The 22874-nt window shown below is 37.3% G+C and overlaps 1 protein-coding gene across 5 annotated transcripts in view; it reads left to right on the forward strand.

Annotated features, from left to right (window-relative positions):
* Positions 1-22874, forward strand: part of Sobp (Sine oculis-binding protein) — a 190448-nt gene that overhangs the window by 109372 nt on the left and 58202 nt on the right. Inside the window, exon 2 of one of the 5 annotated variants that reach the window (XM_090379731.1) lies at positions 7291-7377. The exons of the other annotated variants lie outside the window; for them this stretch is intronic. Coding sequence (XP_090235857.1) covers positions 7326-7377 — 52 coding nt within the window. The 5' untranslated portion in view covers positions 7291-7325. The remainder of the gene's footprint in view (positions 1-7290; positions 7378-22874) is intronic. 5 annotated transcript variants of the gene reach the window in all.

The following is a 22874-nucleotide window of genomic DNA, read 5'->3' on the forward strand; positions in this document are numbered from 1 at the left end:
ACTATTTCTATTTTGCGAAGTTTTCTAAAGGCGCGACTCAAAATATTCGCAAATATTAAAAAAAAAATAAAATAAATAAATTGCGGAATTGTGCTAAAGTTATAGGAAATTTAGATAATTAATTTAAAATTGAAAGCTGAAATCTCAGAGGGCGTTAATTTCCATATTCACTTTTCGAAACTGAAATCTCAGAGGGCGCTAATTTCCAAATTCTCTCTTCCACATTGAAAATAACACTTTAATGGATTTTGTGCTGTTTGCTTTGATGTTAATTTGCTACGATATTAATTGTTTTATGATATAAATTGATATTAATTTTTTCAGCACATTTTTATCGGATAAAAGAAGCCTTCCATAATTGTTTTCGCTGTGAATTGAATGAGCGAAAATAAATTAAAAAAATAATAATAATAAAGGGGAGAATGGAAATCAGGATGGTATCAACCGTTTCCTTCCATTATCACCTGAGTACTACGCAGAAGAAGTTGCATATATTGTTATACACGGCAGAAGACAATGTTAGGCAACCTGCTATGTGAAAAAGGCCGATGCGCCCAAGTTTCCGTTGTGTAGGCAGGGTTGCTGGCGGCCTGTCAGAGGCCGGGTCCGGCGATCTCACGCGCGCACTACAATTAATGTAATTATAAAGTAGCCCGGGAGTGGAGTGGAGCCAGACGTAGCAACCCCCTCCCTATGCAGCTGGCGGGAACTAGCCGCGGGTGACATTGCCGACGATATATAGCGGGCGGGGATGGATCCCGGATTGCAGATCGTGATTCTCCCATCCCCGACCTGGTTCTGTCGCCACGCCCCTGGCGAAAGATCCTGTGAAGTCTAGCGTACAGGGGGATACCGAACACGAACTCGAAGACGCAAAGAAAGCGATTTTTCTTGCTTTCGTCAATATTTTGTTTGTTTGGCGGTTCGGTACAAATATGCAGCGCGGTCTGTCTTCGACACCCCACAACAGCGCTCTGCAGTTACATCTGGCAAGCAAGCTATAACCGTTTAATTCTCGCGTCAGTGAAGGTTACCGAAAAAAATTGGTAGTCACCTTTTAGCAAGATCGCATGGGGGAGGGGAGGAGAGGGGATTTTCACTTACCACGTTTTGTTTCCACATATTTAAATAAATTGAAATGCTTTCTAGTGTCCTATTTCACCTAGAAATTACGTGCAACATGTATTGAGAATTTCCAATATCAGAATATCTATTGATAATGTGTCACTCTTCCCCTCTTCTGTCTTTCTTTTATCTTTTTTCTTTCTTTCGAGTCTCCATGGCAACTCAGCACAATCATCATCTGCCACTCGTTTGGAGAACTCTTGATTAGACTCCCTTCGACTCGAGGAATTTCTAAAGGCCTCTTCATTCGGGACTGTAGTTAGTCCCTCTCAGGAGGAGAGAGTAAGGTTCCCCCGTGGATTATTACGCTTTTCACATACTTTTAAGGATACAAAAACACCATGCACTTCAAGCTCCACTGCATTTAAAATTATTTTTAATTTTCCCATTTTATTACAATATTTCTCTTCCCAGTTTCTTTTTTTATATTTTTAATCATCATTTTATCTCCTTCTCAGCTCCTGTCTTTCTTTTGACTATCTTCTTTCCTTCTGTTTTCTTTCATTTCTCTCTCTCTCTTTCCCGCTTCATACGTTTCTTTCCCCATTCCTTAATCATCTCCTCTCTCTTTAGAACCTTTTTTCTCACATTCTTCTTTCTGTCTTTTAGATAGCTGAAAACAAATTCTTGATTTGTTATTACTTAATCTATAACCTCATTATATTTGCAAATTGAATAGTTTGTATTCGGCAGATGACTTATACATTAACAGTCTCTTTCTCGCTCTTTCTCACGTGCACACACACACACACACACATATGCATCATTCTTATAAACACCATTATTCTTAGCTTCACCATCCATCTGCTTGCTTAGTAATTATTCGAGTGTTGATGTACAATCATGGCCTTCCTTCTAGTGTCCTCTGGATATCAGGGGATGCCACTAACAATCGAAAATTTATAACCCCATTATAACATTATTCTATTATGTAGGGGGTTGGTTTCATCAAAACTCCTTCACGAATACAATAAATCTTTATCATAGGTTTGGCATTATACTTAATATTTGGATATTTTTATAACGCCTATCTTGTCATCGCTACTTTCAGGTAGGGTATTGGAAACAAATTCATTAAAGCGCTTTTTTTTTGGAGAGTCTGGAGAGTGCACACTCCTAATTATGTGCATTTTTCATAGCACTTGTTAACAGACTTATTGCTTGATGATATTAAGATAAGATGATATTATTAGCGACGGAACATGAACATAGTTTTTTCCCCATACTTTTGTAATTTGCTGCATATTTTGTGGACTATAATTGTAACATAAAAAAGGAGTTTATTAACATAATTCCAGAAGGGAACGTGATCTGTCAGCATATTCGACTTCTTTTAAGTATACCGACGGATTATAGTATGTAGAAATGAGCACTTCACAGTTTTCAACCTATCCAGCTTCTCACTAGTAAAGTCTGGAAATGTCAGACTTTACAAGCAAGAAACTGCATAGTCTGTCTTATTAAAATCAATACGTTAATACCATACAAATTAAAACAAATTAATTTAATTTCTAAAATTAACCTACAGAATTTAAATGTAAATTTTATCCATTTAAGAGTTTTCAAACTATCCAGCTTCTCACTTGCAAAGTCTGGAAATAGTCTTTACTAGCGAGAAACTGTACAGTTTGTTTTATTAAAATCGATACCTTAATACTAAACAAGTTAAAACATTAAGTTTATTTTATTCCTAAAATTAACCTACAGAATTTAAATATAAATTTTATACATTTAAGAGTTTCCAAACTATCCAGCTTCTCACTTGTAAAGTCTGGAATCTTCTCACTTGTAAAGACTTTACAACCGAGAAACGGCATAGTCTGTCTTATTAAAATCGATACCAAATCGATTTTAATAAGACAAACTTAATGCCAAACATATTAAAATAATAAATTTATAGTATTTAAATATAAATTTTATAAAAATCTTCGTGTAACAAAGACCGAACAATCGATATCTCTTTACATTCCTACTGAGCTCTTGCAAGTTGCTAGACTTTACAAGAGAAACTGGACAGGTATATTGATTGAAGTCGAAAAGTGTAGATTATTTTTAATATTTTTGCAACAATTATCTTTATAAATTTCAGCTTATTTTTAAATGAAACTTTCGATTACAATGACGTCAACTGCTGATTCGCGCTTTTAAAGTCTGGAAATGTCTAGCATTCCTCACTTGATCTAGTTAGCTATGGTGCTGAAGTCAAATGTAAAGAGATATCATTACAGCTTAGTTTTGCAAATATTTTTATAAGAAATAACTTTGAATTCTTTAAGTTAATTAAAAATCAAGAAATGAATAAGTTTGTTTTCCTGTTTTGGATAGTAAACGGAGATTTATTCAAACACCTTTCTTTTTATAAGATGATGGCTACAAGATTTTTGGTAATACCTTCTAAATCTTTATTATTATGACGACTTAAAGTTAGCTTTTCAACATAAGAATAATAAAAATAAGGAATTCTTGAAGTAAAGCGGTCATATTTCATTACTTCTTCCCCTTTCACAAATGGTAATATTTATATTATTAATACGTAGCGTATTCGGATAGGCCTCAGCTGGCATTACTAGTGTAAATGTATCAGATTGACCTTCCTGTATTTATTAACCAAAAATAAACTAAAGAACATCGCGACTACATCCTTGCCTCTAGTTTTATACATAAATTTGCTGTTACGGCTTTTTAAAACAAAAACAAAGCGAAAAAATAAATAAATAAAATAACAGTACAGGTGCGCACGCGTGTTTGTGCGTGTGGGTATGTAAACAAAAGGTCAGCATTATAATTCTGTTCATGCCACCCCTATGGAGAATGCCATTTGGCCCGTAGAAAATGTATACACCAACATCTCACCTCAGACATAAATTCTCACTTTCCGTATACTTTCTTGTCTCCGCGAACCGTGTTGGGTCTATGGGCGGGGCTTATTTGTACAAAACCCTTTACTGTCGGAAGGGAGAGAGGGTAGTGGCTGGATGAATGGAAAATGCAGGTTTTTAATAGAGCTGTCAGAGAAAATGGAGGGAACATATTATGGCTTAGCTTTCAGAAGAGAGAGGGGATTATCATAAAATTAATAGATTTAATGAAGTGGATTTGATATTGGAAGGATATTCGTTCTTTTTCCATAATGAATATGTGAGATTTTGTGCTAGGTTGGTTTTTTTTTTGGGGGGGGGGAAATATAACAGTTCTTTGATGGTTTAGTTCTGTCACCCATGACTGCAGTAAAAAATTCACATTAGTTTGATCATAAGGGAGAGGGTTATAACCCTTTAACCTCCTGGAACCGCCACTGCCTGTTTAGAAAAGGACTTGGATTCGGTTTGCATCGGAGATCAGATTAATTCTTTATAAGTTATTTTTCTTAACTAAATATACGTAGTTAAAGTAAATAATGCCTGACTAGTAATTTAATGTGGTTTTAGCAGAGGTAATATCATTATTGGACTCTGTACACTTGCCTTCTGTTTAGAAGTAGTGCAATACCAAGGCTACTTGCGGTAAAAGAAAATCTTGTCCGCAAAATAAATTAGAGGGTAGCAAACTGCTCTCAATTTTCAAGATTTTGAAAAGCCTGAAAGAGCATTAAGTATTTTCTAACTTCGAGATCCTATTTTTTAAATTGCGTTTTTAATTTGAAATACAGAGAATAGAAGGGCAAAAATAATGTAAAAGTTAGTATTTTTTTATATGGCAGTGCTCTTAATTTTGAAGGTATTAGTGTCATTTTTCGTGTTTTATTTTATTAGAAAAAAAAAAAAAAAAAACACGAAAGCGCTGTACAACCAATTTATGTCCAATTCTGTTAGCCAGTCTCATAGCAGTAATTTGTAGGAGCAGTTCGAACTAAGTTACGAAGTTTACTGAATAGCACTAAAAGAGAGAAATTCAAAGTTGCTATATAGCAAAAACTTTATTGCCTCAGAGAAATTATAAAATGATGAAAGGAATATCTTATCCCTTCATCTGTTTTTGTGGCCAAAATAATTGAAACTGCGTAGATAATACAATAGTCCTATTACTACAATTAATACCACGTGAAATTAATAATATAGTTTATTAATCTATTCGCCTAAACTACTATACATTAAGGTGACGTTTCAGCCACTTACCGATACTTGTCATCAGACCATGCTCCTAACAGACTTCTCCTGCCGGTGCTCCTAGAAACCTGATGTGGATTCTGGGAGAATCGGCAGGAGGAGTCTGTCAGCAGCATGGTCTGATGGTGGGTATAGGTAAGATACCTGAAACGTCACCTTAATGTATAGTAGTTTAGGCGAATAGCTTAATAAACTATATTATTAATTTCACGTGGTATTAAATATAGTAATAATCTTAATGGAAAACAACCACGCAACGTCCTTTCCCAACTATATTAGCAAGTCTTAATTTCTACAGCAGAACAAACTGGCCTTTGGAACGAGTTACCCTGATATTGAACTGCTTTCAAACAACTAGTTTTGCCAAATGACCATTTTGTTAATTGACCATTGAAACACTGCTGTGACAGCCTGTTTCAGCACTAAATGGTCCCTCATGAGAAAGCAGGTGATCTCTGTCAACTCAGAAAAAAAAAATAGCCTTAGTTATATTGCAACTTTGATTCCTTATACCCCATGGCAGTTCACATCGGAACTTATGAGTTTTGTCTGTTTGGTACCACTGGAGTCCACCTGTTTGAAACAGGCTGTCATAACGGTCTAATTTTTCGAACAAATAGTTAACCTTTTTTTTTTTTAAGGCTATCTATTTGAGAGTGGTACAATATCAGGGTAACTCGTTGCAGAGGAGGTTTACTTTTCTGTGACAATTAAAACGTAATATCTGCGCAATTTAAATCGTGCTACCCGAAAAGACATTAAAGGATAAAATGGTCCTGTACGCATCTTTTTATAAAGAGATGTTATTCTTTTTTCCATGGATTCTTATTAAAGACACTCGATCATTAAGAGTGCTGCTTACTATTTCCGGATGGTAGAATGCCATTTATTTATTTTTACTGTATATCTATTATACTTAAAGGTTCAAAAAATTACTTCGCCCTAGCTTTTTATAACTAGTCCCATTCACCCATTTTTGGTGTCTTCTTCATAGTCCATTTTGTCCCAATAACCAGTGCAGAAAGTAAGCCGATAAGGAGATCCGGTAAAAATAATTCGGATTATGTTTCCAGTATAACGTTCAGCTTGACACAACTTTTTAAAGAATATTTTGAAGTGCATTTTAACAGTATTACTCTTATTATTTAATAATGTCCTAGTGATTGAGTCAATATCGAAAAAAAATTGGTAGCGTTACCGGTAAGAATAAAAATATACTTTCAGCCTGCTAGTAACTGCTAACTTTATTCCATTTGCAGTTAGACAGTCTTTACAGTTAATTTAATTAGTAGTTCGGCAACTGTTAGTTGGAAATTGCTTATTTTAGAAACATTTATTTATTTTAACTTTTTTTTTGAGCCTCAGATACAGCAAAGTGCAACTAGTGCTACCATACATTATCGCGCATCAAAAACAACTGACAGTTCAAGAAAGGGCAACTAAAAGGTCATTTCGGTCACAAACATTGCATCATTTCTACATGAACATACAAATTTAAGTTTTATTTTCATTATATTAATTTTTTTTTAAATTATTAAAATTTGGGGAAATAATTATTAATAATACATCAGGCCCTTGCTAACATAGTTCGTTTTTAAATATATAACTTCAAATCTGTGTTTAATTTTTATAACAAACTGTAGATTTTTATATTAAACTTTAATTAATGAAATAAGATATATTTTATTAACTTTTTAATTAATAACTGCAAACTTATTTATACACCCGTTTCATTTTGTACTGTTTAAACTTGCCGCTTCATAATAATATACATGGATTCCATATTAGTACAGTTTCCATAGTAACTGCTGACCCGGATTAAACCATATTAAATCGAGGAACTTTTCCTTTTTAAGAATTCTTTATCTAGATGTGGGGGACAGGAGCGCATATGAAGTTAATAGACGAAAAGAGAATTTAATATTTGAACTAAGGAATATTCTATTATTTTTGATAGGGAATTTGCTAAGTGAAAGAGCCATATTAGGCCTAGAGGTTCATCTTGTATATGCAAGTGCTATTTAAATGATTCTTATTCTCTCTCTCTTTCTCTTACTAGTGCAATCTGCAGTCCTATTGCAGCAAAAAGAATGAATGGCCATCGATATTCCCAATGTGAAACGGCCTTTAAGACCGAGTGATTACTGTGAGTACTTTCTAGTAATTAATAGATCATTAAACCCTCATTACGACCCGCGATAGGTTTGATTGTAGGCTCCTTGGAGGGAGAAAATAGGAGAAAAGAACGTTTTAAAGTTACACAGAAGAGCAGATGGTTGCGATAGTGCGCTTACGTTGATGGCCATGGTCGATAAAGTCGATAGTTGTTATTTTTGTTCCATTACCGATGCATTTTTATCACAGCTAAGAAAAAACACACTCATACTGGATCAATTCTTGATGTCTCAGTTCTGTCACTGAAATTCTCATACAAATACACTAACTAGACGATGCCATGTGAAGAAGCAAAGAAAGTGTCTTTTTCTCTCTCTCTCTCTGTTTTATATGCTATATTCTAGTGTTTTATTACTCCCACATTGTTAGTTATGATGAATGTTATACATTCATTAGTGTTCCTGTCCGAATCCGTATTATGTAAATACTGGCACATGTTACACTCACTAGCCATAAAATTAGAAACCTTTATTCAATATCTAGTAGAATGAGTATCTTTTACCCGAACTACCCTTGCACGTAGTCGCATGGATTGCGCTAGATGCTGAGGGAGTTTAGCTCCAGATTTGACTATTCGTCCATCATCTACTGTATCATCTATTCCATCATCTATTGGTGGGGAACTGAGAAGCCATACTATTCTTTCCAGAATATCTCAGACATTTAAAATTAGGTGGCCACAGTAGATTTTGATATTGTACCTCGAACAATTCATTTACATATTTTTGCATGGTGGATATTTACGTTCTCGTCTTGAAAGAATCCGTCGCAATCTGGTGAAAGTAAAGCATTGCAGAGTCAAGTCGGTTCGATACGACAGAAAGATAATCATTGGGGGATAACACTACCTTCTAATGGTATAAGCGAACTCAGTCCGTACCAACAAAAGAATCCCATACCATGATACCACCTCCAGCCTCATGGGTGTTGGACACGAGACAGTCTGGATGCATGGCTTCGTGAGGTTCATGTTTAATTATTTGTTGATGCCAATTGCGAAAGATTCATAACTTTTTGTATTAGTTAATATTAGAATGTGCTCTATTAAACCGAAGACAGTCTCTAGATCTACTCTTGTAATCAAATGGGCTACAAAGAGGGACGGCGCTACCGATACGCACCTTAGCGATTGCCTAGGGTGCTAACATCTAGAGGTACAGCAAATTCTAACAAATTTTAGATAAAATTACATAATATAAGTAAAAAAACACAACGTTTCTTTCCTGTGTGCTTAACGAAAGTTACTACGGGCGCAAATCTGAGATCGCCTGGGATGAAAAATATCCTTTACTGACACTGGCTGCCAATCTCTTTGACTTGATCTTTTGATATGGAATAGTTGTATGGTAATGGTCTTATATGCGTCTAGTATCCTGTGAAATGGTTGTTTATCCGATAAATAAACTGATGACCCATACCCAATGGTTTTGTTTTAAAATATCTTCAAGTGACATCTGACTTCATGTATAGAGATGTGATTTTCTGAGAACTAAACAGCCAACTACGCGCGCTCACAATCAGGGCATATATAAATTTTATCACCTACTAGATCACTGCCTGTTTGTATTCGCATATTCTACATACATCACTTGTGAAATAATATTCATGGCGCAAATAGGTATTTAAAGTTCTGATAGAACCTAACTGCAACATTAATTAATCCCTCAAATGCTTACCATTACCTATTATTAAGCATTTCTGATGCACACAGCATCGGCACTCCCAAACAACTCCTGATTTCAACTTTGTCTCCTTGTGCACGCGCAGTGGTATTGCCACTATCTTTTACACAGCCCTCATATCTGAATAGAATTTGTAGGGGGGGGGGGGCGCAAAACCTTAAGGAGACGATATTTCTCCTTATAATTGTTGTCTACTATTACTCAAAAACTGGTCGAATCATTAAAGATGTGAACTACAAGCTATACTCTATGCGCTAAATTGAGAAAGTAAGGTTTTGTCTTAGAATTTAGGCGTCCTAAGTACGAGAATTAATGTCGAGGAAAAGGATACCAAGGAGTAGTTCTCCTTTCTCGGATTGAGTGGCTCCCTTTTTTGAATTTGGGCCCTTTTCCGTCCGGGGGCCTAAATTAAAGTATCATAAGATGTCATGTCCAATGCTTTCATCTTAACATTAGTTTCCGTTTATATAGAACCATACTTAGATCTAATTAGGGTTGGCTACTGCTTACGACCATTACCTTGCTTAAAAAAGGAAGTTTTATTATTTTCTTTACTTGGGAACCCTGTTTATACTTAGCTTTATTGTACAGAACGTAGCAGGAGACTGGAAATTTGCGTACATAATAAACCAATGAGTACCCTGTGTGGCAGGAGACGAAATGATGGAATTAGCGCATCTCTCCAGTAACTATTGTACTCTGTACCCTTTTCACCCATTCTTTTGTCTAGATAGACTTTTACAATTTCCTTGACAGCTCGCCATGATGAATGAGAATTTAATTGCTTATGCCGGTGTCTGAAGAAAGGGGTTACAACGTACCAAGTCTATCGCTCCAACAGCTGGATTCTGAAACGCACTTAGACTCTGTGATGGCAACATGCTAATGAATTTCCCCGCCTTACACGGAAATGATTAAAAAAAAAAAATGTTTTAAAAGTACCAGAGAATTCCCTCCCCCCACTTCTTTATCCCTATTACAATGCTGTAAACATGCGCCATATTTATCAACCCACAATGAGAGAGTGGTAGACCGAATAAAACCAACAGTTCGTTCAAATGATTTTTTTTTTTCTATCCCTAGGTGGCCTCTTCGGCATTTACAACCAACATTCAACATTGGGCATTTTGCTCCAGGTCAGTTGGCAGGATAGAAACTTCGCGGGCAAACGCCACCTCCCACTGTCTTAAATGACACCTAGCCTATAGAAATTAGTGATAGCTAACTGATAAGAGTACAGCTAGTAAGAATAAATTAAATTAGACCTACACCAAAAGAATATCAGCTATTAGTCTTGACATGACAAAGATGATTGGGAACACCTAGTGGGCAAGTCAGAATAGACATGGCTACCGGTATTAACCAATTTCAATCAGCTGCGAAGGCTAATATTGTAAGGCATTGACGAAAGTAGCTATAATATTAGTAATTAATCTAATTATTTTCAAAAATATTAGTATTTAATAATCGAATTTTAGCAAGAAATTGCTTGATGACAATATGTCATTTTATTTAATTTTTATATAAAATTAACTTCAGCGAAAAGTGAATAAATTAGTGGAATAGATGAATTTTACCCGTCCCTTCTAATAATTTGTCCACTCCTTTTTAAATTTATTTTACCCACTATATTTCCTCAATCCTTAAACTCTCGGGGTCTTTTAGATCCCGCGCAACTGCTTAAGGATTGCACGCAACTTCTCTTTATGTCAGAGGTTCGTCATGTAAGAGGGTATCAAAAAGTTCATACCCTGACCTAGATAAAACATCAGTAGGAAGATGCCGTTTTTAATATAAGTTGTCTACATATTCGATAACTAACATGTGAAATTTCATTCCCGTAGGTGATCGTACACCAGAGGTGGAGCCCGGAATCTGAAGAAGGACGCTATGGTTGACAAAGTGGAGTATCGAGCAGTGATCAAGTTCCCTTCATTTGCAGGGCAAGAAAGCTCAGGAAGACGAAGAAATGAAAGCTGTGTATGGGCAGAATTGTCCATCCTGTGACACTGTAAAAAATGGAAACGGGAGTTCCAGTGCAGTCATACAAGTGTCTTTGACGAGCCAAGAGAAGGAAGACCATCAACATCCACAGACAGCGAGAAGGTTGGAAAGGTTGAGCAGCTGATGCTGAGTGACAGACGTGTGACAATTCATTTCATTGCAAATGCAGTGGGAATTAGTTATGGGTCTGCCCACAGCATTTTACTTAACCATCTGCACATGTCTAAGGTCTCCGCACAATGGATTCCAAGATTGCTGACGCCTTTGCAGAAACAAAGTGGAATGCAATGTTCTCGGCAACTGTTGGATTTGTGTAATGCGGTCTATGACAAATGACAAATGCTGGGTGTCATCAATGAAGTGGAATCGTTGTTTCAGGAAAAAAAAGTGCGGACTTCTATGACCAAGGCATTAAACAACTGTTCCACAGACGGGAGAAATGTGTTACTATACATGGAGAATACACAGAAAAGGATTAAAGTTCCTGTGAAGAGCTATCTTTCTAACTTTCTAGGACTATTTCTAGATAAGGGTACGAACTTTTTGATACCCCCTCGTATATGCAGGTTTATCTTGTCTTTTCACGTGTTTTTTGCAGCCAGTAAGACTTAAACTGCCCATATAATGCATAGAGTTTGGGGGGAGGGGGGGTTGAGGCGTTACCGGTAGTTTCCCACAACTACGCACTATATAATAAAATGATCTTATCACAAACAGTATAACAAAAATTGTCTTCAAAACGAGCTGCCTTGTTATTGCACCACTTTGAAACAATGTCATCGCTAAAAGGTTAACCGCCATTTATTTAAAAGCGACCACCAAATACTTGAGGGATCAATGTCTAGAAACAAGCTGTTATCGCAGTGCTTAAGACACCCGAGAAGAAATTTCGGTATAGACTAGTCCAATCTCAAAAACCATTCGAAGGCTATTTATGATTCGCGAATACAGAGGGTGGGTTGTAATCAAACTATATATTATTAAAAAGTACATACTAACAAAACTATTTTCTTGGAATAATATGTAATTCTTGTATCAATCAATGCACTTTTTGAACAAATGTAAATTACAAAGGTCTTGCACAAGTTTAAAACGTTAACAGATTGCCTCAGACCCGGGTATGGAATTTAGATACTTCTCAAACCATATTCTTTGTCTTTCATTTCTATTATCATTCCAAGATTCAGCTAGAAAGTACCTAATAACCTACCACAGGAAGTGGATGTTTTAAAATTGTTGGATTAGTGTACGTTATCACGTATTATAAATTGTTAGAGAGAAATACCACAATTTTTCTAATATCAATTATAAGAGGAATTTTATTTTCGATCATTCAAATAGCTCATGTAGGATCGTTTCCAGCTGCTATATTTGATGTTTTCGAGCATGGTGGCTGCAAACAAACCAGGTGTGTAGACGCTGATAAGTTCCCTAATTACTGATAATTACACGTATCCGAGCTAAAACCCTTCATGGTGGGGTAATTATAAATAAAGTGGAGAAACGTAATAGATGTGGATGCTGTCATGCACGTGACCATACTGTGAATCATTGGACCCAGATGGATCCATCTTCAGCACAAGCAAAGAAAGGTATCATCGATACTTTTATCTCCTAGGTCACATCTAACCATTGAGGTAGTATTATTTACTTAATCTGTGTTTTGAGTTCGATTATCTGTTAATGTTCATCAAGCATTAAAAATATTTTTTTCAACATTTTTAACTGTATAGTCAAATCCTTATAGAGTCTCCTCTCTTTATAGATATCATTATAGAAAGATTATTTAAACGAAGTTTATTTTTCTTTTCTCATGTGTCTTTAATAATCCCGCTAGATGTCTCTGTAATCGCGATTAGCATATCCTCAGCCCCAAATCTAACCTCTACGATAAACACTCTTTGATAATATCATCAATCTGTCAACAAGGAAAAACAACGACATCAGCGCCATCTATTCCACTCTAACTTGCAAACCAGAATATTTATTTTTATTTTTTACCCCCCCCCCATCCTTTGCATGAATGACATATTCATTTATTCGTGGTGCTACTATACAAATTAGAATATCGCGTGCTCCTCTTGCAGACTTTAATCACACGCAAGCATGCTATGAATGGGGCAAATATAGTGACGCCCCTTCCAACCTTTTCTAGCGAAAACAAAGACGTTATGGAAAAATTGTTGTTCACTACTGAAAAACGTACAAGGGGCCGATAGAATGCGATGCCATGGGGGAAGGGACCTGTTAACGATGACAAAGAGTTTTGGTAATTTGGTCGATGTATTTGTTATTAAGAACACAAAGGTGACTTATAAAGAAGTGTGATGTGAAAGCAGGCACCCTGTTAAAGTGATAAACTAGGGATAAAAAAAAAAAGAAATAAAAAGCAGTAAGGCTTTTGTCTTTGTCATGTCATCGACTTCAAAATAAGCACTTTACTTCCAGAGGGTTTTCTCATGTCGATAACGACACACACAGGAGCTAGATCGTTGGAACTTGCAACAAATGAGGCTTTGTTATCTTAAAAAAAATTTATCTTAATAAATTTTAGAGGATTTACCTTTTTCACATAAACAGAAGAGAAGAATCAACCAATACACGTCATGACGTCACTGTAATTAGAAAATCTATCACGTGAATAGTTCATTTCCGGTCTGCCATACATTTAGAAAACAAGAGAAAAGGTGTCTAAATAATTTTCAATTTTTTAACTATAAAAGCTGAAAAGAGATTTTAAAAAACAATGAAAGGCAACTTAAATATAATTATTCAAATACTTTATAAATATTAGTGTAAAATATTTAACAACTCTCCTATTTTAAATATTAATTCAAAGGGACTTAGATTCAGTTAGCTCCAAGGAAATAGTCCGAGTGGTCAATCGCGAAGTGCAGTAGTATATAAATTTGAGTTGAACCATAATTAGAAGTCACGTGACTACTAATTAATGGTTAACGATTATATTGCTTGTCAAAATGATTGACTGTAAAGTCCTCATTGTGGTCATGCCCGAAATACAAAAAAACATACATTAACCTTATCACAGAACAAGTGTCATGTTGTATTAATGCGCCTAAGATAATTTCTTTAAAAGTTGCGAAATCTTAGATTTTACGCTTGCTTTTGAAATTAAAGTCAATATTTCGAAATAAAGATATTTCAGTATGTTGTATCTCAGGAATTTACCATCCAAACTGGAGTCCGCCAAGGGGACGTGGCCTCCCTGTTGCTTTTCAACATCGTGGTCGACGCCATTATGAGGCAAGCATTCAGCAACAGACGGGGCATACAATATGGCAAGAATCACTATGTGACTGACTTGATGTTTGCTTGATGAGTGCTATCTTTGCCGGAAACGATGCTGAAGCCACGGACATCCTCTACGACATTGCCCGCATTGCCCGGCCATACGGGTTGAAGATCAATGCTAATAAGACAAAGGCCCTGACAACAGATGGGTCGCAAGCCACCATCTATCTCGAAGGCGTCCAGATCGAGCAAGTGCAGGACTTTAAATACCTTGGGTCGCTGGTCCAGGAGAAGAAAGTTGCATCCACCGTGGAGATACACAGCAGAATTGGATAGGCGGCCACTGCGTTCGCCTCGCTCAAATGGTGTCTGTGGAAGAGGACCAACATTTCCTCAAAGAATAAAATCCGACTCTTCCGGACTTGATCCTGCCCATTCTCCTTTACGGATCGGAAACATGGATTTGTCTAAAGCTAGATTTAAACAAACTTGAGGTATTCCAAATGCGATGCCTGCGGCAGATCCTGGGCATCTCACTTCGTGACCGCATCACTAATGATACCATCCGCGCCAGATGCCAACAGCAACCAACCATCGCCGACCAAATCCATAAGCGAAGGCTTAGATGGTTTGGCCACGTATGTAGAATGGGCGCGAATAGAATACCGTCCACACTCCTTTGGAGACAACGACCCACCCAATGGAGCATTCAGCGGACCGCGCTTAGGAAAACGTGGGCCAAGCAAGTGGAAAATGACCTGAAGAGCCGACATCTCGACCTTAATCAGGCCAGGACTGACGCCATGGATCGTAAAGCATGGAAGAACATCACAGAGCAAGTCCGAAACCCTGCGGCACCTACAGCAGCGTACTGGTTGCGTGGCCAACCGCCTCCTCCAGCCGCCAGCTAAGGACCAAAGAAGAAGAATGTTTAATTCCAATAGTTCAACTTCAGAAAACCGAATTCTGTGGTCAATCCACTTGGAGCTAATCTGGGATGGGAGATACAGACTACCTCTTCACACTTTGTTAGTTATGGATGAACTGAATAATTGCTAATTGGTGGTAAAACTTAAAAAGAGTTGTCATTTGGTACATATTAAGAGTTAAAAAGTATAAACCATAAAAGTAAGATTTGAATGTTACAAACTATTTCCTGTTTCAGCCACTACTGTTGAATACTGAACTAATTTGCATATTTGAGAAATCACATGCGTTACTCATTAATCCACAAACTGTACTATTGTGCCAAGAAACGTACAATAAAACCTTAATTTAACAGATTGTATTGGGGGGGGGTACTGAAGTGGTATGAAGAACTCTCGAATAATCTCGCTGTAGGTTGATTTCTGTACTGGTGCCTGACAAGCTCAGCAGGCTAATGAAGGCGATGGTGAGGAAATCCTGTTTCCTTTCACTCTCTACGATGTGAATCTGGTAAAGGGTTCAAGAGATATTTGGTTTTGCATAACAGTTTTTTCGTAACAGTAAGAACTCTAAACACGACTTAGGTATGCAGTACTTCAGTTTTTCTCTCTGATTATCTAATACTGTATTGATATACAGAGGATAGACAAAATAATGGAAACACCTGACATGAAAGTAGTAGTTTTTGCAACTACTACATTGACTAAAACTGCTCATTTGTTTAATGTATCCAGAACAACTGTATCCAGTGTGATTTCTGCATTCACCAAGTATGGAAAAACAATCTGAAAGGACGAATTGTGGCAGAAAATCGAAGCTGACCGAAAGAGACCACCGCACACTGGACTGTATCCCCAAAACATAAAACAACTGCCTCAAAAATAACTGCAGAACTGAAGGCGAGTCTCAGCAATCCAGTTTATAGCGAACAGTTTGGCGAGAAATTCATAAAGTTGAATTTATGGCAGAGCCGCTATTACCAAGCTACTCGTTACTGAATGCTAGGAAGAGGGCGGAATGGTGTAAGGAATAAAAAAATGGACACTTGATGAATTGGAAGCATGCCATTTACAGGAGAATCGTCATTCACACTTTTTTACAACATCATGGAGAATTTACGTTTGGTGAATGCCAAAGGAAGCGCATCATCCTCATTGTCTTGTGTCAAACATTGAGTAGGATCAACACTCGTTTGGGTAGCAATATCTTAGTATTCTTTAGGTCCTACCATCACCCTGAAGGGGCAATAATAAAACCAAAAGAATTACTGACACTGATTACACTGATATTCTGAGACACCAGGGTCATCCATCCCATGGCGTAAACATTGTTTCCCACAAACAATGTCATGTTTCAAGATGATAATGCTCCAATACGCAGTCAGATGTGTCCAGCCTTGGTTTGAGGAGCATGAAACTGAGGCTAAGCATCTCCCATGGCCTCCGCAATCATCAGATTTAAACGTTCTTGAGCCACTGTGGGCATATTTGGAGAGGAGAGCGAGTTTGATATCCTCCACCTTTATCACTCAAGGAGCTTAATGTTCGTCCATGAAGAATGGTCCAATATTCCTCTTAAGACAATTCAAGGTTTATTTGTATTTATTCCGGGCAGAATATAAGCTGTTTTTAAAGGTAAGGGTGGCTCATATTAGCATATACCTGTAACTCTTATCACATGTTTCCATTATTTTGCATACCCATTGTATGTATAATCTAGGGGAGGGAAGCTTATTTCCAGAGTCCGCTTAATTTTAAGCGGACTCTGGAAATAAGCTTCCAATAATTTTAAGAAAATTAAGGATTAAATATAAATTTATAAAATGTAGTATAGAATCCAACATTTTTTGACCACTGAATATACCTAAATAGTATTAAAGATTTATTACTAAAAAATATTAGAATTTGTCGTTAAAATTAATTCCTTATTTTTAATTTCTAAATTACTCATAACTATTACTAAGCTTTTTTAATTATTAGTTAATACCTAATAATAAATTATATAGATATTTAATGATTAATAATACGTTTAATTTTTTTTCAGCAAATGTAAAAGCAAAAAATATGTAAATAAGTTGAAATCAGAGTTTAAGATTAAAATAATTAACTTCTATTTCACTTTTAAAATAAGTCACCTAAAAGAAAGTAATCAATCAATTTGGAGAGTTACGCCATCTAGCGGTAGCATAAAACTGAATAGCGATAGATATTTTGGTTCCAATAAGAGTGTGATATTAGAAGAGAGAAAGACTAAGGGAAGGACGCATAGGGGTGGAATTGAAGGAAAGGAGGAGGGGGGAAAAAAGTCCCCTTAACCTGGAGGGCTAAAAAACAGGTGGTTAGCTGTTCTTAGTATTCTAGTTCCTGGTAAAAGTATCAAAGGAACTCCAGTTGTGTGATGGCCATTATGTCACATTTGCAGACATAAGCTCCGCCCCATCTTTAGACAATAGTCTTTACGGAAAAAAAGTCGTCACTGCCGTAGAAGTTTGCGTTCGTATGTCCACGTGTAACGGACGGCAGACAGAACTTTTGTCTCACACAATGAAAAGCACTCGTTAGATTTTCCCCTTTCGAAGCATTACGTAATATGGAACAAAAATCTTGTTAGCAGTTGTATAAGTGGACTAGGGAGGCCCAAATTTAAACTTAGGAGACGCCCACGGAACGGAACGCGTATTAAATAGAAAGAAGAAAACAAGATTGAAAAGATCGATTAGTGTCGTGTCGTTGTAACGAATTGTGTGAACAAAGTATAATTAAAATTCATTAACATACGCTGTGGCAACTCGTATTTAAATAAAAACATCGTTTAATAGCACGAATTGTTTAATATTTACTCTTAATGATTAGATAGATGTCTTTTAGTTTTATTTATGTTTAGGGACCGCGTATTTGACTAAGGGAGGGTTACAGCTATCGGGCGTCGAATGTGTTGTGTATTTATGGCTCAATGCAAGCTCAAACGCACTGTTTGTTTTTAAATTTCAATAGAATATATGAACAAAAATGGCGATCTTATTTTATGATAACGATCTGTAACAGTTTTAATTTTTTTTTTTTTTTTTTAGACTTTTAATGGACAAGGAAAAACTGGAAAGTTTTGTTGTAGTTCAGATTCCCAACACGCATGTCCGGATTGACTCATGCGCACAGCTCAAGTCGTTTTTAGCTCTTTCAGAAACTTGACTTTATTATATAATCTTTCGTTCTTTTATTTTTCACTCAAGAATTAAAGATTACTGGTTTCATATATTATTAATAAATGTACTTGTATTTATGTTTTAGTGTGAATTATAAAAACAGACCAGAGAAATTTCTAATTTCCTCCTAATTGATGTCCATATCCACTTGCAGTCTGCCAAACCCCATGTACTTTTTCTGACAGAATCTCAGTTATCGGTTGATTCATCTACTGCTCATCTCAGATGCCCAAAATATTCGCTGTATGATTCTTTTCGCCTCAAAGGTGGTACTTGTGCATATGTCTGTTCTGATATTCCCTGTCAGACTTGGCAATTTGGAATCTCCTCTCTCTTTGATCTTCTCTGGCTTAAAATCTCTCTACCCCACTGTGTCAAATTCATCTGTTGTCTCTACCGTTCTCCCAATTCCACTAACAACTTGGAGCTCTTTGACTTCCTCTCTTTACAACTTGACTTTCTCCAGTCCAACCTTCCTAACAGTGAGGTAATTTTTCTTGGTGATTTTAATGTTCACAACTCCATCTGGCTTCCGTTTTCTAATCACACCGACCTAGCTGGTCGAGATGCTGAGGCTTTTGCAATTACTAATGACCTTGCACAGATTGTTCATTTACCTACAAGAATACCGGACAACCCTAATCATACAGCCAATACGCTTGATCTTTTTCTCACAAGCAACCCTTCCAAGTACACGGTCGAAGTGAGAGCTCCTTTAGGCACTTCAGATCACAACTTGGTGATTGTCTCTTCTCCAATGGAACCTTTATCTCATGGCTATTCCCAACCTCGTGTTGTTTGGCATTACAAGAATGCAAAATGGGATGACCTTGAGACTTCTTTTCTTCTTTTCCCTGGTCGGATTACTGTTTCAAAACTGATGTCAACGTTTGCTGAGATCGAGTCAGTGAAATTATTCTTGCAGAAATGGAATCCTTTATCCCACACTCCACTTTAAAATCTCGTCCTCTATCTAAACCTTGGTTTTCCAATAAATGTGCTAAGGCTGTTCAAGAGAAGAATGTTGCATATCGTAATTGGCTCGTTTCTAATTCTTCAGTTTCATTTTCTGCGTACACCAAAGCTCGCAACAATTGAAAAGCAGTTATTAATCAGTCCAAACTAGAGTTTGAACAGGCTAAGAGTAGAAAACTTGCTTCTTGCCCTAATGGTAGCCGAGCATTCTGGTCTCGTGCCAAAGCTATTGGCTGCAACTTTTGCCCATCTCTGCACCCACCTCTGTCCAAACCAGATGGTTCTGTTGTCACTTCAGCCAAGGATAAAGCTGACATGCTAGCATCCCATTTTTCTTCCAACTCATGTATTAATGATCTTGGTAAAACACCTCCCACCATTCCCAACAGGCTCCATACAATACCCCCTGTGGTCTTCCGTCAAAAGGATGTCAGAAGGATTTTGACAAATCTTGATGCTAAGAAAGCTCCAGGTCCTGATGGTATTTCTCCACTTGTTCTCAAAACCTGTGCTCCTGAACTTACCCCTATTCTTTGCCGTATTTTTTCACTTTCTTATTCCAAAGGTGTTTTTCCTTCTGCTTGGAAATTTGCTCATATCCAGCCAGTTCCTAAAAAGGGTGACAAATCCCTCCCATCCAATTATCGTCCCATTGCAATCACTTCTACTCTTTCTAAAATAATGGAGAAATCAATTAATCGCCAACTCTTAAACTACCTAGAAACCTTCCGTCTGATCAACAATCGCCAGTGTGGATTCCGTTAGTGTCGATTCACTGGTGATATTCTGGCTTATGTAACCCATTTATGGACTAATTCAATGGAAAGGTTCGGTGAAACACAAGTAGTTGCTCTTGACATCTCAAAGGCTTTCGATCGTGTTTGGCATAAAGGTCTTCTAAACAAGCTTCCATCTTATGGTTTGCCAACTGTTTTTACTAATTGGTTATCCAGTTTTCTCTCTGATCGCTCACTGAGGGTGATGGTAGATGGCTCTCTGTTTTTTTTTTTTTTTTGGTAGTTGTTGGCGCATAGGCTTCTGTGGCCATAATGCACCTCCCAAGGTTTTTTTGCAGTACTTTGATCCAAGCCCGAGGCGGGAATCGAACCTGCGACCTTATGGCTCTCTGTCTTCTAACTTCTCCACTAATGCTGGTGTCCCCCAAGGTTCAGTTCTTTCCCCCACTCTTTTCCTCTTGTATATCAATGACCTTCTTCTTCCATTGACTGGAAATCCTATCCATAGTTTTGCCGATGATAGCACATTGCATTCAACTTTCCATTTTGAGAAACCCTGCCCTGCTGAATCAGCTTCAACTTATCGAAAATCTGCTACCAATTCCTTAAATGCCGACCTTCAGGTAATTTTCCAGTGGGGCAAAGACAACTTAATTGATTTCAACCCTTCTAAAACTCAGTCTTGTCTTATATCTCGCAAAAAGGATTCTTCTGCTCCTATGGTTATCTTTAGTGACATTCCGATTTCTAGGCAAGTTGATATATCTCTTTTGGGGATTACCCTGACTTCTAATCTCTCTTGGCACAAGCACATTACAAATATTGCTTCCTCTGCATCTAAAAAACTTGGTTTTCTCTTTCGCTCTCGACATTACTTTTCTTCCAAGCAGATTCTCACTCTGTATAAATCGCAAATCCGCTCTGCCATGGAATATTGTTCCCACATCTGGGGTGGTGCCCCCAAAACCTCTCTCAGGCTTCTTGATTCCATTCAGAAGAGGGCATTTAGGTTAAGTAATGATTCATCTCTAACAGAGTCTCTCCACTCGCTGTCTCATAGACGTACTGTTTCTGCTGCATACCTCTTCTACAGATACTTCCATGGGCACTGTTCTTCTGAATTGGCTTCTATAATTCCCGCTCTCTCTCTTTCAAAACAGTCCGAACACGTGCCGCCACCAGCCAACATCCATTTACTGTCCAACTTCAAACCCACAGAACCAACTTTTCATCTTCCTCATTTATTCATTCAACTGCCGTTTTTCTGGAACAACCTTCCTTCATACGTATTTCCTGAAAATTACAATCTACAGAAATTGAAGTCCAATGTCAACAAACATCTTCTTTCGTCTTCTGAACTTCCAACCCAAGCACGGTACTAAGTACTATAGGTTCTAATACCTCTCGTGTTTGTGGTTTATATGAAAAAAAAAAAAAAAAATGCTTTATTGTAACTGATATATACTAGTGGTTAACGAGGGGTTTTTGTGGCAAAGTATGGACTCGATCTAGTCGCATCTGTAGCCACCGCACGCACGTTACCCCCAGTGACATCCCTGTGACCCCCCCCCCCGGATCACGGCAGCCCATCCGTACAAAGCTATTAAATCTGTAAAGCGATATTAATATTATAATAGACAACATTGAAAGGTGTCTTCTTTCTACGTTTTTCTGGACACCATCCACAATTGTACCTCCTCCTCCTCTTTAACACATCAGCTATGCTGCTTGTTGATTGATTGATTGATTTGGTTTTTTATGGCGCATTGGCAGCTGTGGCCATAATGCGCCAAGACTAGGTAATATTTAAAAAGTTTAAATTCTCGGTGACCTAATTAGTAAGGCCACCATGTCGAAATATATAATAATGTAACAAAAGCATAAATTAAATACAATTAAAAACTTTTATTAATTTAAAATAGCTAAAAACAGCAGACACATTGTCATTGTCAGATAAAATCTGACTGAGTGTATACGGCTCAGTCAGATGGTTAAAAGCGGTAAAACGGATATTGCTAAAATCTGGACAGTCAATTAAAAGGTGTCTGATAGTTACAGTTGTACCACAGGACACACACATAGGAGGGTCATCAGCCCTCAGCAAAAACGAATGAGTCAAATGACTATGTCCGATGCGGGTCCGGGCAAGAACAACTTCCTCCTTACGATTCCTGCGCAGACTAGACTGCCACGGTTCAATTACAGGCTTTATACAATATAGTTTATTCCCAGTCTGTCTATTCCACAAATCCTGCCATTGGGAATGTATCTTTTGCTGTATTGTTTGCCTGTAGTCTGTATAGGGGACTGACAGGCAACGGTTATTATTTGGAATTGCTGATTTGGCTGCGGCGTCAGCCAAATCATTTCCCTTAATCCCAATGTGGCTAGGAATCCAGCAGAAGCGGATGTCATATTCACGTTCACGGAGGAAGTGAATCTTCTGCTGAATGCTAGACAGAACTGGATGAGAATTATATTTCACGGTTATTAAAGCCTGTAACACGCTGAGAGAGTCAGAATATAAAATGAACCGTTGGTGTTGGCATTCACTAATGTGATCCAAGGCTAACTCTATTGCGTGCAGCTCTGCAGTAAATATGCTGCATTCAGAGGGAATCTGCTCCGATGTAGTGCTGTCTGTAAAGACAGCAGCAGATCCCACATATGATTCCGACTTCGAGCCGTC

The sequence above is a fragment of the Mastigoproctus giganteus genome, chromosome 8 (assembly GCF_048544385.1).
Source record: "Mastigoproctus giganteus isolate SK-2022 chromosome 8, ASM4854438v1, whole genome shotgun sequence".
Classification (NCBI taxonomy): Eukaryota; Metazoa; Arthropoda; class Arachnida; order Uropygi; family Thelyphonidae; genus Mastigoproctus; species Mastigoproctus giganteus.